The sequence below is a fragment of the Delphinus delphis genome, chromosome X (genome assembly GCF_949987515.2).
Source record: "Delphinus delphis chromosome X, mDelDel1.2, whole genome shotgun sequence".
Classification (NCBI taxonomy): Eukaryota; Metazoa; Chordata; class Mammalia; order Artiodactyla; family Delphinidae; genus Delphinus; species Delphinus delphis.
Genome location: NC_082704.1, coordinates 34,714,789 through 34,731,104, shown reverse-complemented (window position 1 = coordinate 34,731,104; position 16,316 = coordinate 34,714,789). Strand labels below are relative to the sequence as shown.

Below are 16,316 nucleotides of genomic sequence, written 5' to 3'. Positions count from 1 at the left end.
TGACCTGGGACCTAGACAAATCCTCTCCCGCCTTCTTTAAGACCCAGATTCGGTGGTGGGTCTCTAAGAAGCCTTCCTCCACTGATCTATCTCCTCTTAAGTTCTACCATATTTCTAGTGTCCTTTGTGCAATATGGCATCTACCGACTCGTATGGTATGATTTGTCTCTCTGACTTGACTGTAATCTCCATGAAGGCAGGGACTACATGCCATCTCTTACAAAGCCTAGCCCAAGGCCAGGACATAGTGGCAGGCACTCAGTGAAAATAGCCAATTACGACACAATCACAATCAGAAGAGGACCCCTGGTGACGCTTAACTTTCTTTCACTAGTTGATTCATTCACCACTTTTAAGAGCACCTATTACACTATCAGCACCACATCAGGTGCTATGGGCTAACATTAAAACAAAAAAGATGTACCTCCACCACTGAGGAACTAGCAATCACATGTTGAGTCCAAATGTACAAACAAGGGCTATATGTAGTCAAAGCTACACTATTGCTCAAAGTGCACTGCATCACTTTCTCAAAACTAAGACAGCACTATCCAATAGAAATGTAACATGAGCCACATATGTACTTTTAAGTTTTCTAGTAGTCACATTAAAAAACCTAAAAAGAAACAGGTGAGGTTAATTTTAGTAATATATTTAACCCAATATTATCTAAAGTATTATCATTTTGACACGTCATTAATATATTTTAAAATTTTAATGAGATATTTTACATTTATACTGTCTTCTAAGTCCAACGTGTATTTTACTCTTACAGCACATCTCAGTTCAGGCTAGCTACATGCCAAGTGCCCAATAGTCACTTGTGGCGTGTGGATACCAGCTTGGGCCGTGCAGTAAGAGCAAGGGATGCTCCTTACCTTACTGCCAAAGTGGGGGTTGATAAACGTCACATCCTCCAAAGTCAGTAGAATTCTGTTGGGTCCTTTAATCAACTGGATTTTATTTATACGACGTCTGAAAGAAGCATACAATCAGAAGGTCACAGGGGGCTGGATGTTTTGCAAACCAGGGGTAAATTTGCCCTATGATAGAAGTTTAAAAATATACAAGATAATTGGGAGAATAACCACACATAGATGTTTACCACAGTATCCACAGCAAAGAGAGAGAACGAGCCTGGTCCTCATAACTTGCAATGTTACAAAGACCAAAAGAGAAAAGTGAAAATGCTATTAAAGAGGTATCAAAAGGGAAAGCGCTGCATGGGGATGGTATCTCAGACTCATAAAACAGTGATTCCACATCAAGGGTACGTTCAAAACAACACCTCTGAATACTTTTAAAGAACTCAACAACTTTTCTCATATGCCATAGTATATATTCTGATAATACCAAGGCCAAGAATCATTAATCTCCATTTTATAAATACAAAAAAACACATTAAAGAAACAAAACAAAATTAAGCAAATTATGTGAGATTCCATAGCCTGAGGCAGAGCTGGGACTTGAATCCTTGGTGTCTGGCTGTGGGCCCAGATTTCTGCCCACAGACCACTTGTCTTGCAAAGTTGCATCTGTACGTTGCCAAAGCAACAGGTTGAAAAGTGGAAAAATTCAATCAGTTGGTTGCTTTGTCTACATGATTCCAAACAAGTGGGCTGACTGAGTTTTTTTTCCTTTGACTGAATTGGTCTCTTGTTTAAAGAGTCTTGTCTCACAGTTTAAACCTGATTCTCTCCAAACATGTCCATTAATTTGCGGTGAATGCAATTATTTCTTACAGATCAATTACTAGACACATAGGAGTTTATGATGTCTACCCACACAGCCAGGTGGGTCCTCAGTTGAGCTAACTGAGCAACCTGAGGACCTGAAGGGAACCTTGGATTAGTCCGTGTGGTTGTTTTGTTCTGTTTTGTCTTGGGGGCTCTGATAGCTACAGTTTGGCTTCACTTTTTCCATAACCCCTTAATGGTCACCCTGTGGAATGTATTAAAGCCGACAGCCAGAATGGGGAAAACAACCACTGAATGAAACTGCTTTGTCAAGTTGCTCTAAGAAGTCTACAGTGTCACTGTAGCTTTAAGTACCGGCAACCCAGACAGTTTTTCTCAGTGATTCTACTGATTTGTAAACAAACAATTAATGTGTTTCTAATTGTCTGCCAACAAATATGTCCCTTATCACTGTGGGAGCTGCTGCCCTGCAGAGAAAATTAAAAGAGCCCTGTAGTGAATTCTTGGGTAGAGCACATGAATCTTTTGGCAAAGTAAAGCATCACCCCCTAACTTATCTATTTCATATGTGCAGTGAATTGTCTTAAAACAGGCACACCTGTAAAAATAATCATGCTACAGAATACACTCTAGTAGAAAAAATACTGGACTCTCAATCCAGATTCTGTCATTAATTAGCCAGATTACCTTGGATAAATAATTTAACCTCTTCATGCCCCAGTGTCCTCATCTATCTCACCAGATAATAGTCCTTGCATTACTCGCTTTATAGAGTTGTTTTGAAAATCAAATGAGATAATATATGTGAAAGTGCTCCGAAAAGCGCGAAGCACTATGAAAGTATAAGAGCTCATTATTTTCATTATCATCATTAGTATTACAGAGCACGGGAGAGCTTTATAGAAAGGCGAGGCAATCTGGTTCAGAGTAGGGAGAAAGGAGGAGTTCAAAGAATCCTTTGTTTTGGGGTGGTTGGGTTCTTTGCACGTCTTTCTTTCTGAAGAAAGAAAAAAACTTAAACAATCAAAACGCAGAGAAAAGGAAGGAACAGAGAGCCACTCTCCTGCAAGTAATCACCATCTATTACAGAAACTCATCAGCCGCTCAGCTCTTCTGATTGCAGCCGCGGTGGGCAGCGAGAGGCAGGAAGGCAGCAGAGAGAGGGCACCTTTTGTGCTTTGTTAACTGAAGAACCAAGGCCCAAGTGACTCTGGGAAATGATGTGCCTCTCTCCCATCTCTGAGTTTTCTGTGACCACTTGAAGTACCAATTGTCTCACTCATTTTCCTCTCCAATCATTTTCCTCTCCAGTCTTCTTTGCCCTTCGGCCCACAAGATCCAAACAAACCCCCCCCCCCCATGACTTTTTTTTCTTTTTTTCCTTCCCTTCCTGAGAATTGCAGGTTAGGCTCACTCTAAGCCCAAAAAACCAGTCCATTCCATGGGAAAGACCAGTGAGATCAGTCATTTGGGGGAGAGTGGGGGGGGGGGGACTGACAAATAAACAGCTAAGTGATTCCATTTTCCACCTTGCCATGGCATCTTTTGGCATTGGGGAACCAGAGCCTATTACTCTTCAAATCTCCCTAGAGGGGGAAGATTTTGATTGGAGGGCATTTATTTTCACTAAGTATCTCATGATGTTAATTAAATACTTTATTCTTTGGCAGCAGCTAAAGACATTAAATTTCTGTTCTGAGCAGAGATATGTCACAGTCATAGAAACTGAAAGAAAAACTTCCTTTGAACTACACTATTGTCTTTATCAAGTGTGCTTTAACAATGCATAAGCTACCTACTATTTTGTGTGGCTTTATCAAGTTTCTAATACTGGGGAGATGGATAATAGTGGTTTTTCATAGCGATGCTAACATTCTAACACTAAGAGTAACACCTGTTATAGTTTCAATCCAGGATTTTGCAGACTCATTAGAACATCAGAGCTGGAAGGGCTCTTAAAGATCATCTAATCCAATTCCTTCATTTTACAACTGAGAAAATTCTGGCCAAGAGAGATTTAGTGTCTTGTCCAAATTTACACAGCTACTGGGGCTTCGCTGGTGGCGCAGTGGTTGAGAGTCCGCCTGCCGATGCAGGGGACACGGGTTTGTGCCCCGGTCCGGGAAGATCCCACATGCCGCGGAGCGGCTGGGCCCGTGAGCCATGGCCGCTGAGCCTGAGCGTCCGGAGCCTGTGCTCCGCAACGGGAGAGGCCACAACGGTGAGAGGCCCGCGTACCGCAAAAAAAAAAAAAAAAAAAAAAAAAAAAAAAAAAAAAAAAAAAAAATTTACACAGCTACTTAATACACTCTAGACATTTTTCTTCTTGGAATTTTCCAAAATAGCTCACTCCGTTCCCTACCAAGTTCTTGTCATATTGTTGTTAGGACCACCCCCAAAGAGATAACACAGGTGTGGTTCGCAGGGTGGAAAGGGTAAAGTGGGAGGGGTATGGCTGATTTCATTTTTCATTTTTCCCAAATCATCCTAATGTGGGAAGGATCCAACTGTTAAAATGCAAAGATTATAAGAAAGGGATGTCATATTAAGCCATCTTCAGCCATTTATCCCTGATCTTGAATTAGTGCATCAGAGTAGTTGGTCATGTATTAGATGATCTGAGGGAGAAAAACAAGGACTTGATGATGTTGACGATCAGCTAGGATAGTTTTTGTCCAAGGAAGGAGGACAGTAAAAATCTGGACTATGATACCCTGGGCAAAAGAGATTACTGTCAAAGTGAGGATCCTGGGCTCCCAACAATCAGCAGGAGAGTCCCACGTGCTTGGGAAGCAGATGAGATTTACTGTTTCTTGAGCACCTACTGTGAGTCAGGTATTGTTCTAGGTACAATACTCGCTTCAGCTTATTTAATCCCCACTACAGTCCTGTGAATTAATACCATTATTCCTAAATCTTAGATTCTAGCCAAAGTCTGCCTAATTCTTGGAACTTGTTAAAATATCCCAGTCCATACCTACCAGTCCATACCATTTGAGGAAGGAAGTGGTTATAGGAGACTCTGCCAGTGGAAAAGGGAGCACAGCTAGGGAGTAGGCAGGCCCTAAAGTATTAGTTCCCTTATTTCACAATAGTGTTGACAGCCAGATCTACTCACAGGCGACAACACTGACAACACAGCTGAGGAAGTTATTCTTGGCATCATGAAAACACTTCACTCTAAATGGGCCGGTGGGGATGGTAAATCACTACAGAAAAAAGAAAATCAGTGGGTCATGTAATGAGGCAATTGTACTGCAACATGACTTCCCAGAAATCAATATTAACAAGGCTATAATGGGCTTGTGTTTTTACATACAAAAAGAAAAAATGTACCTTATAAAGTAAGCAAATCCATTAATAGATAGCAGGGCTATAAGCAAGGCAAGGCAGACCATCACAGCAAAGGCAGGGTCGATGCCTGCAGAGAGGAAGAGGGAGAATGGCATCAGAAAGAGGCTGTAAATAAAGGGCACCACTGAGTGACTCCTCGTGCTTTCTGGTGACTCTAAAATCAAGCTACACCTACCTAACTTAATTCTATTTTTCTCCAGCACAGTCTGTCTTGTTGACTTTATGGACACAGAAAGCAATTTCACTGTTCTGAAGCAAAACCACTCACCACTCTGCCAATAACAAATCACATGAATTAAGGCTGACCCGGGTGTTTCTTTGGAGAAAAAAAAGTCCACGAATGGAAAACTTTGAGTACTTTAAGTTGGACAGCAATAGAGTTCTTGAGAATAAATATATTATCTCACCTGCAAAGGGTATTATGTTGGCTTCATAAAATAAAAGACCTTTTTAATTCACCTGAGCCCATAGACCTCGTGAGTTATAGACGAAAAACGTAACACTTGTCCTTCAAGGGTAAGTCTGTTTTGGATAATTAGTGTTTTCACTAGGATGTAAATTGTCCTCTGTAAAATATAAGTATTTGGATAGATTACTAAGATTTCAGAGGGAAATATATGATGAGGCAAGTAAAGAGATAGCTGGGTATGTCATGCTAAAACAAAATAGAAGTTGAAGTCTATTTCAAATAGATGCATTTGGTTTTAGAAGGGTGTGGGGTACACTTGCATAGGAATAGTATAGATCCTTCCAAATTTCCCCTCTGGCTCTCAGAGATTGGATGGAGTTTCCCCTCTTCCACAAACTAGAGGAGTTCCATCAGTCAATCAAATGCAAGTATTCATGGGATGCCAACTGTGTTGGGTGGTTGGAGGGTATAAGAATTATTAGCTCTGGTCCCTGCCCTCAAGGAGCAGTCCATTTGGGAGGAAGAGACACAATCAATACACAAGAAACAACTGAAAAGCAATTTTGTGCTAAGCTGTGAGGTACAGACTTTTAGTTCAACGGGAGTTCAGAGAGGAGAGGGTGGAAAATGGTATTTCTGTGGTGGAACCTGATTGAAAGGATTTGGATACATCAAGGGAAGGACAGGTGAATTTTCTAGCAGGGGGAACAGTCACAGATCACAGCCTACGAAAGACCAAGAAAAGGCATCATGCCTTCCTCTTATTAGAAAAACCTCTTTGGGAGTGGGATCCTTTTAAAAACAGGTAGGGGGGGCTTTTAAATTGCGGATGGTTATTTAAGGCTGCAAAGTACCTATCATTGTCCTTATTATTTAAAATTAACTATGTAGAGTGCCAAGATGTTTATGTCACCTAAATGCAAATGACTGATTCTATGAGTGTCCCAATATTAAAATATGCCTCCTCCTAAAGAGGTTCCCTGTAACCCAAGCTGAGCCAAATTGACTACCATTGATTTTCCATTCCTTACCTCCTTGGCAGATCTTCCCTTCTGCAAACCAGCATTTTGCATCTGCTTGAGGGGGCCTGCCACCAGGGAAGTGAATTGGGGTCTCTCTGAATCGTAGGAGCTCTGTTTCCATGTCCACAGTGTAAGTACTGTGAAGTTCCCATTCTTTCCAGTTGGTGTCCAGGATTACATATTCTGAAATTCCATTTCCATTTGAATCTGTCCTTATCAACTGGTTGAATCCATAGAACTGCATGTTTCTGGAATGCTGAACCAGGCTGGCAGCGCTAGCCCGTCCATTTTCTTTCATAGCATTATTCATGGCTTGTGCAATAAAGTAAATTGAATTGTAGATGGTTCCAAACAACGGTGAAACCTAGTTTTAAAAATTACAATTATCTTGAGCCCTAGTCACCCTAGAGCAATCTCTGAGTGTATTCCAAGCCTGTGTTCATTATTAAGGGCTGCACGTCTGAGTGGAGGTGAGCTATGAAGACCCAGAGGAAAAAAAAAAAAAACAATTGTTTCTCAGGACTTGCTTGGTTTCTCCCCTGAATTTTTTCTGTTTTTCTCCCCCAGGCCTTCACATCTTTAAATATATCAAATATGACAATTTTATGAGCAAACCAAGTCATACACAATATATTTTTATGCTCCTAAGCTAAGATAGTGATTTAGAGTTATAAAGGGCATTAAAAAAGAAGTATGAAATAGACAAGAGGCACGCAAAGGAAATTGACCAGGTTAATTACTAGTGCATTACGCACGGTAAAATCTTTTTTTTTTTTTTTTTTTTTTTTTTTTTGCGCCGTACGCAGGCCTCTCACTGTGGTGGCCTCTCCCGTTGCGGAGCAACAGGCTCCGGATGCACAGGCTCAGCGTCCATGGCTCACGGGCCCAGCCGCTCCGCGGCATGTGGGATCTTCCCGGACCGGGACACGAACATGTGCCCCCTGCATCGCCAGGCGGACTCTTAACCACTGCGCCACCAGGGAAACCCAGTAAAATTGTTTGGTTGGCACTACTAGAGTGGTAGGTGTATGTGGTAAGACTATAAATAATGTGTCTCTACAGTCCAGGTCTGTGTCCCGACTTAGTTCAAAATGGCTATTCTCGGGCTTCACTGGGGGCGCAGTGGTTGAGAGTCTGCCTGCCGATGCAGGGGACACGGGTTCGTGCCCCGGTCCGGGAAGAACCCACATGCCGCGGAGCGGCTGGGTCCGTGAGCCGTGGCCGCTGAGCCTGTGCGTCCGGAGCCTGTGCTCCGCAACGGGAGAGGCCACAACAGTGAGAGGCCGGCGTACCGCAAAAAAAAAAGGCTATTCTCCTAGACACGTGCTCCCCAGAGAAAGTGAACACTAGAATACAGTTTTAAACATATACCCCAACTTATACACATGCAGACATGCACACTGACACACACACCCACAAATACAGAGCCAAATGTTGTGTATAGAGAGAGTAGGTTTTAATCAAGAAATCCCATATCCTATTGCTGTGCAAAGTGGCAAAGCTTTGGTGAGAAGCCACTGTAAAGCAACAAGGCTGCTACAATGGACAGCATGACTCTTCCTCTCATATAAATATGGTAAAAGCAACAGCATTTGTGTCCTGTGTCTGATACCCTGCTCATTAACCTGGTAAGTTTATTTTTGGAACAAACCTTGTATTCTTTTTCCAAAAAGGTGGGGAAGAAGAGCAAATGATCCCTCCATGCTTCCTCCCACACTGGCCATGGCTTCGTGGCTTTTCACATTTCACTTCTAGGATGGAGTTCAAGAAAGCTATGGTGATGCCATTTTACTGGGCTTCAGGGAAAGCTGATACTTGCTACTTTGGTTTCATAAGGTCTAGAAAGCTATCCTCCTGTAACAATCTGCATCTGAATAAAAGGGTTTAAAATTGAGTGAATCATTTTTGTGTTAGAAATACAAGTCAAGATGCAGAGTGGTGTAGCAGCTAGCAAGACACTGCCATGCCTTGTAAATGTAGAGCAGAGGGTTTTCAACCCTGGCTGCACATTACATGAGGAATGTCAAAAATACTAACGCCAAACACAACCCAGCCAACAAAATGAGACACTTTAGGTTAGGAACCCAGTAATCAGTATTATGAAAAGCTCCCCAGGGATTCTAATATTCATACAGGGTTCAAGACCAACAGTATAGAAGAAGACACACTGGCCTGAGGTCTTTTCCTAATGCCAGTATGTTGGGCGAGTTACTTATTCCCTCTCTCTGGACTTCAGTTTCTTCCTCTCTAAAATGAGGATATAGAATCATGAATGTCTAAACCTTGGGAGTCATCTGGTCTAGCGATCTTACTTCCTAGATATGAAAGAGAGACCCAAAGAAGTTAAGTGATTTGTCAAGGTCGATTAGCAAACACTTAGTCCTGTCCAAAATAGTCATAAGATTTTGGTCCATGCCAAAATGTCCTTGAGATTTGGTCATATTTAGTCCTATCCAAAATGTCCATAAGACATTTGGTCCACACCAAAACGTCCTGGAAATTTGGTCCTACCCAAAATGTCCATGAGCATATTTGGTCCATGCCAAATGGTTTTGGAGAGGACCAAATATCAAGGACCTTTTGGCATGGACCAAATGTCTTATGGACCAAATGTTGATGGAAGTTTTGGTCAAGACCAGATATCAAGGACTTTTTGGTGTGGACCAAATGTCTTATGGATATTTGGGACAGGATCAGATGTCCTGCAGTGGTCATGGTCACTCACCTAGGCATAAAATCAGGACTAGAACCCAAGTCTCTTGGTTCTTAGTTTATTTTAGCATTCTTGGTTGAAATAGATGTTCTCTGTGGTCTCTTCTAGTTCTAAACTCCTGTGAAACTTCCCAAATCTTGATCTAGTCCAGGGAGCAAATTTAGCTTGCAGACTTTTTTGTTTGGTTTGTTTATAGTTTCTTCTTAATTTCTCTGATCTTTTAACATTGGCGTGCCGCACAGCTCAGTCCTTGGTCCTCCTCTCTATCTACACTCACTCCCTTGGTGATCTCATCTGCTCTCATGGCTTTAAATACCACTCTATGCCATAAATGTCAGGTTTACACTTCCAGTTATGACCTGTTTCCTAAATTCCAGTCATATAGTCAACTGCTTACTTGGTATCTCTACTTAAATATTAAGTTTCAGTGTACCCAGAATCAAACTCCTGATCTTTACCCCAAATCTTCGTGCTCCATTTATGAGTTTTTCCCATTTTTGTTAAAAGCTACTCCATTCTTCCAGTTGTTCAGGCCAAAGACCTTGCCCCAGTAACAGAGCATCTAATAGCAGAGCAGAAATCAACATCTCAGTCTCCTGAGTTCTATTCCAATGATCTCCCTTCACCACCCTGCTTTAACACACACTATAGATATAGGCATGGTGAATGGATGACATGTGCTGCCACCATGGCATCCACACTTAGTTGCCTAGCACACACTGAGGTCCCTTCAGGGGTTTTTACTAACTCCCCTTCCTGACGTTCTCAGATGATCCATTTAATTGTATTTAGGATTGCTGCAAGAGTCTGCCTGTTTACTGGGGCTTTGGTAGGTTATGACGATAAGTGAAGGCTGGAAGGTAGAGTATAAAATCAATACTAGTAAAACAAATGAGTAAAAAACCACAGGGCAGCAAGACCCTGAGAGCAGGGAGAATGCTAGTATTCTGTTTTGAAAGGCACAGAGCCTTCTGGGAAAGGGACTGCATCTAACCTACAACGAAAAGCAAAGATTAAAACGCTTAAAAACATCATCGTCACCTCTGAGCTGACCCATCGCACAGAGTTTTCAGCTGGCCAGCCTATGCTGCCCTTGGTGCTCTCGGATTGACCCCTGCTAGAGCTGACTGACAGCAACTCCCCAAGATGAATGAAACCTGAAGCTTGTTCTTCAGGATTCTCCAGCCTCCACCACATACCACACACATACACACACATGCACGTGTACACACACATGCGTGCACGCACGCGCACAGAGCCACAGAAGTATGGTAGGGGGACTTGAAGCTAGGAAAGAACATAGCTGTAGCAACAGCACTTGGTTGCAAAAGAGGGGCTGTCACTATGCCCCACTCTTGCTGTGAGGCCTTAGATTTGTGTTCTAGCTGGTTTGTGTTGCCATGTTACCTGCTGTGCCTTTCAGCAATGGTAATTGCCCCTTCCCATAAGCCAAAGGCATACTCTGTTAGCGTTGGTAACAAAAGCTCTATAGTTGCAACTGCTGCAAATAATGAGAAAAAGAGATAGAGGACTGGACAAGGAAAGTAAGGACCCTCTTTACGACCCTCTGTCTTGGTTTCTGACTAGGTTCTAAAGAAGCAAGACAGGATTGGCAAGACCTTCTGTCGGGCAGATGGCCTTGTTATATCACAGGCCAGAATGGTGAAACCACTGATGACTCAGTCTATTGGTTTGGGGTGCTGTATAGACCTGAGCCTGAATGAACGAATGAATTGTGAATAAATGAATGATAATTGAAACTTATCTTTCATTATTATTCAGTGACTTTAGCTAGCTCTACCCTAGGCATTTTTGGAGCTTGTATCCAAGAGAACAAGGTCTGGGTCAGGAGCAGTGATATTTGAATTTGTTCAGTTTAATGGTTCATGGTGTCATCAGGTTGACTATCATCAGTTCAGATTTACTGTGCTTAAAGGACACAAAACAGATTTCCAAAGAACTTTGTCCTTGGAAGTGTACATTAAAACACCTGGCTTGGAAAACACCACTTGAAGGACAAAATGGCAACATCACCTTTGAACAAAAAGCCAGGTGCCTACAGAGACCAAGAAGCCAAGGGGTAATTGAATTCTTGTTATTAAAGGTGGTACCTCCAATAATGCATGATCTCAACCCTTGGACTTAGCCAAAAAATGTCTAATAGCCTAATCTGTTTGATATGATGATACTCATGAAGATAACACTCTTATTTTACATAGAATGCAGTACAAAGACAATTGTAGCCACTGTGAGCTGCAGGCAAGCTTTTCTGACAACCTGTCTAGTGGGCCCCATCCTGGAATGTTCCAGTCCTAACCACATCGCCTTCGGTCTAGCATCCCCCTGCCAAGCACCCATATTTATGGTAATGGAAAACAATAGGTGTAGGAGCTTAAGGTCCCCCAGGCTGGCTGAGAAATCCAGAGGATTTCTTTTGCTTAGCCAAATAAGGCCACATTTGGAAAAAATATCCAAAATGTGTGTTCTAGCAATATGCATTTGTAGCCAATAGAATTTCATTGAAAACAAGCATTGGGAATACAATGAAAGAGAAGAATGCAGGAACTAAAATCTTATTTCAGAAGTCTTTTTGTGCCAAAATATAAAGGTACAAAGTGATAATCCTTGCCCAATCATGCTGAGACCAAATTAGGAAGTTTTTCACTGATGTCCCACCCCCGCAATCTCTCCATTCTGATTTATTTTTCTCTTTTCACAGGTCCTCATAAAGCCCTATCACCTCCTATATCAGAGGAAAACAATCCATTCAAATCAAATACCCATTCAAATCAAAGTATTAGTCACTTAGCAATGTTACATTGAGTAAAGCACTAGACATGGGACATGATGTAATTTTTTTTAAAGGCTAATGTGTGGTTAAATGGTCAGGTTGTATTACTTCAGGTAGTAGACTTAGGTTGGAATCCCAGCTCTGCCACTTGCCAGCTGTATGACCTTGGACAAGTTACCTTGAGCCTCAGTTTCATCATCCATAAAATGGGGTTGATAATACCTAATTTGTAGGCTTAGTCTGAGGATTCAATGGAATCATTTACGTAAACTACCTGGTGCAGAATAATCACTGGCTACATGATAGCTGCTATTGTTTGCATTTAAGAAGAGGAACACAGGGCTCTGGTAATATCATCATGGAAGTTAGTGTTCAAGACCCTTGTCTCAGTCGTGAATTTGTCACAAATATGTAACAGAGTGCCAGTTTTGGACCCAGTGTCCTTAGCACCCTGAAATGGTAAAACTGTTCCCCTTCACTGGAGGAAAGATCTTGCTTCTATTTTGTTTTCCATTATATCACCAGCAGAGTGCCAAGGCCATCATAATAATAAAAATAACAACATTAACAATAATAATGAAAAACATTTATTGAGGAATCATTAGGTGCCAGGCAAGCTCTTTATGTGTATTAACTTATTTAATCCTCACAACAACTCTATGAGGTAGGTACTATTATTATTCCCAATCTAAAAATAATGAAAAGAAGATACAGAGAGCTTAAGTAAGTTTACAGCAGTCTGCCTTCAGAGCCCATGCTCTTAACTACCATGTTATATCTGAGCTTAATAAATAAATGCTAAGTTAATTCATGGACTGTCATTAAACCCACCAATAAAAGAATATCATATATACCTTTTGTAACTTCTTTTTTTCCTTTCATGACTTCCCGATTAATGATAGCAAAATCAAGACTTTTTTCCTTCACTCTCTTCCTCCTCTCAAACATCACTCCCAAACAACAAGGAGAACAAGAAACAGAAACAATAAACCACCATATTTAATGGCACTAGAAGACAAGTATAATCTTGACCACAGAATATGAAGATAGAAGGCTGCTACAGGAGTGGTAACTGATTTAGCAGAGTGGAGGGTGATTAAATCTAAGTATTGGTAAGCAGCAAGCAGATTTGCTCCCTGTGAATCCTGGAAAGACTTAGGAATTAGAGGCACTATGTACAGAAGTGGAGGTTAGGCAGAGCACGAAAGAGGGATGGCTTTGGATGTCTGTGTAAGGAGCAGTTAGACTTCTGCCATCCCACTTGTACTAAGGAGAACCAGATCTCTGCAGGGAACAGGTTAAACTGATTCAGAGCAGCTCTAGAGCTGGGACACTTGACCCAAATGACAGTGAGAGACAGTGAGAGTGAGGTGGGCCATAAAAAAGAGCGATGAAGTTAAAGTCTTCATACTTAATGATGAGAATCTCCCCCAACATGGCTCCTAGAATAGTGACAACCAGGATTACAACTCCCAGGAAGGAGGTTGAAACATTCTTCTCTGAAGAAAGTGACTGGCTCAAGAGGCAAGATCTACAGGTATTGGGGGGAAAAAAAAAACAGCTGGCAAGCCAATTGCCCTATACTAAAGCCTACAGGTCAACATAACCACCATGTACATGCACTTCAAATTCTCCTTTTAAAGCTTCACTCTTAAAAACATACAGATAGCCAGGATCATCAGACATTTAGGGAAAGCTTCCAAGATTAAATAGAAAGAGCAAAACAAAGAAGCATGAAAAATTAGGAACTGAGGGAAACACAAAGAGCAGAAGAAAACTTCAAAGAAATTATAATGAATATCTTCAGAGAAATATGAGAAAATACCATATTCAAAAACAGGATGCTATAAAAATAGAATAATCAAACAACTAGAATCAATTATTGGAACTTAAAAATATGATAGCAACAAAATTTTTTTAATCAGTAAAAGAGTCAGAACACAAACTTGAGGAATTCTTCAAGGAAGAAAAGCTTAAAACAAAGATATGGGTGATACAAGAGAACTAATAATACAATTAAAAAAATCAACCCAGGCAATCTTCTATCCAACTAATAATATTTTCAGAAAGAGCAAAGACAATGTTGTTGAGGAAATTATCAAAAAAAAATAACATAAGAAAATTTTCTAGGCAGAATGAGCTTCTAGATTGAAAGGTCCCACCAAATACACAGCATAATACATGTCAAAGACCCAAACATAATCATGAAATTTCATTACTTCAGGAATAAGGAGTTACCCTTAAAAGTTTCCAAGGGAGATAAGGAGGAGTGAAGACAGGTTGCTTCAAAGGATCAGGAATAAGAATGACATTGGAGTTCTCAATACCTACGGTGGAAATAAGAAGACAATGTGCCATGTCTTCAAAGTGCTAATAGAAAATAATTTTTAACCTAGATTTATATATTTAATCAAACTATCAATCAATAATGAAGCTAGAATAAAGACTCTCAGTGCAAAATTTCAAAAGTTTACCTCCTGTATACCTTTTTCAGAAGCTACTAAAGGATGCGCTCAACGAAAATGAGAGAGTAAACAAGAAAATGGGAGTCATGAGAGTCATGAATAGTGAATCCGGCACAGAAGAAAGAGAAAGCGAATTTCCAGGGTGATGAAAAGAGAGATCCTACCGTAACAGCTGTACAGCAGCCTTAGGGAACAACAAGTTTAGATTGGAATAGGAGGACAGAGAGCCTCAGGAAAAACAAATGAAATTGATAAGGGATTTAACAGATTTTACTGTGTATAAAATTGTTTTTATGTTTTTGTTTTTTGGGGGTTTTTTTTGCGGTATGCGGGCCTCTCACTGTTGTGGCCTCTCCTGTTGCGGAGCACAGGCTCTGGATGCACAGGCTCAGCGGCCATGGCTCACGGGCCCAGCCGCTCCGCGGCACGTGGGATCTTCCCGGACCAGGGCACGAACCCATGTCCCCTGCATCGGCAGGCGGACTCTCAACCACTGCGCCACCAGGGAAGCCCTAGTTTTTTGCTTTTTATAATTTTTGAATGGGCAAGTGTATAAACTAAAAGAGGATGCAAACCACTTCTATAAGCAATATAGCCTATATATAGAAATTTCAATTCCACTGGAAGTTATTGGGCAAGGGAGAAATATAGCCATCTTTCTCATACATTTGTTTACTCATTTACAATCTCTCTTTCATTAGAATTTAAGCCCCATAAGAGCAGGAACAAGTGATATGCTAGTAAATGTTGGCAACAGCTCTATGAAAAGGGAAAAAAACTCTTTATTTGTAGCATTTACCAATTTCTGTGGTGTTAATGCTCTCAATGCCTGATTCAAGCTACCAACATGATGCCACTGAACACAGTGTTTGGCAAAGAGGCACACAATTAGCTTTTATGAACTGGCTCCAACACACTACTGACAAAAATCCTGTCTTGTTTACTGTTCTATCTGAAGTTCAGCATAGTACATGGCACATGGCAGGTGCTTAATACATAGTTGTTGATCTGTTGACTGAATAGGAAAAAACAACAGGAGCCAAGGGATAAGCAAACATTGAGCTACATAATTTGATCTGAGAAAATACCATTTGGAATTCTGAAAGTGAGATAATTTTGAAAGCTGGAACTATTGAGCAATTCTGTGCCAGTAATCATAAAACTTCAAGAGAGCAGGAAGTTGAGGTCAGACTGTAACTTAGATGCTAGGTCACCATCAACCAATAAGGTCATCCTGGCCCCAAAAAGAAAAGGTGGAAAGGAAGTAGCTATAAGCCAGGCACTCTGCTAGTCACTTCACACGTATTACTTTGTTTAATCTTCACAATAATCCTAGAAGCTGTAGATCACTAACCCACTTTACAGACGGTAAAATTGAGACTCAAAAATCTAAGTAACTTGCCCAAGGACACGCAGCTAGTAAGAGTGAGAGCTGAGATTTAAACCCGAGTTTGTCTAACTCCTTATCATATGTTCTTTCTGCTATACTAGCTCCCTTCAAAAATACCTTTTAGCAAGGTAATTTAGGAAAAAAGGGGGTTTTGTTTATCAGAGATGTGAAAATAATTGTCTCACTCTTTTATCATTCTTTGGTTATGAAAGTAAAGCCAAGGCACGTGCAAAGTGGGGGTGGAAATGTATCCAAAAAAGCTTTTTTTTAAATAAGCTTTACAGTCTTTGTTTTCTCTTTCTCTATTTTTTTGTCTAAAGTAGCGTACAAGCTGCCTAGCAACCACACTAATGGCGTCTTTTTTTACCTTAATTACCTTATGTTTTCCACAAGCTCGAAGAGATTGGATCAAACATTAAGAGTAGAAGGTCTGAATTTTTTTTATCAAAATATCTGCTCATACATATGATACACA

General features: G+C 40.9%; 1 protein-coding gene across 1 annotated transcript in view; it reads right to left on the bottom strand.

Annotated features, from left to right (window-relative positions):
* GUCY2F (guanylate cyclase 2F, retinal) overlaps positions 1–16,316 on the bottom strand; it is an 80,572-nt gene that overhangs the window by 51,196 nt on the left and 13,060 nt on the right. The window contains exons 4-6 of the mRNA XM_060001996.1: positions 6,492–6,846; positions 5,034–5,118; positions 879–975 (exon numbers count right to left, since the gene is read on the bottom strand). Of these exons, the coding sequence (XP_059857979.1) occupies positions 879–975; positions 5,034–5,118; positions 6,492–6,846 (537 nt within the window). The remainder of the gene's footprint in view (positions 1–878; positions 976–5,033; positions 5,119–6,491; positions 6,847–16,316) is intronic.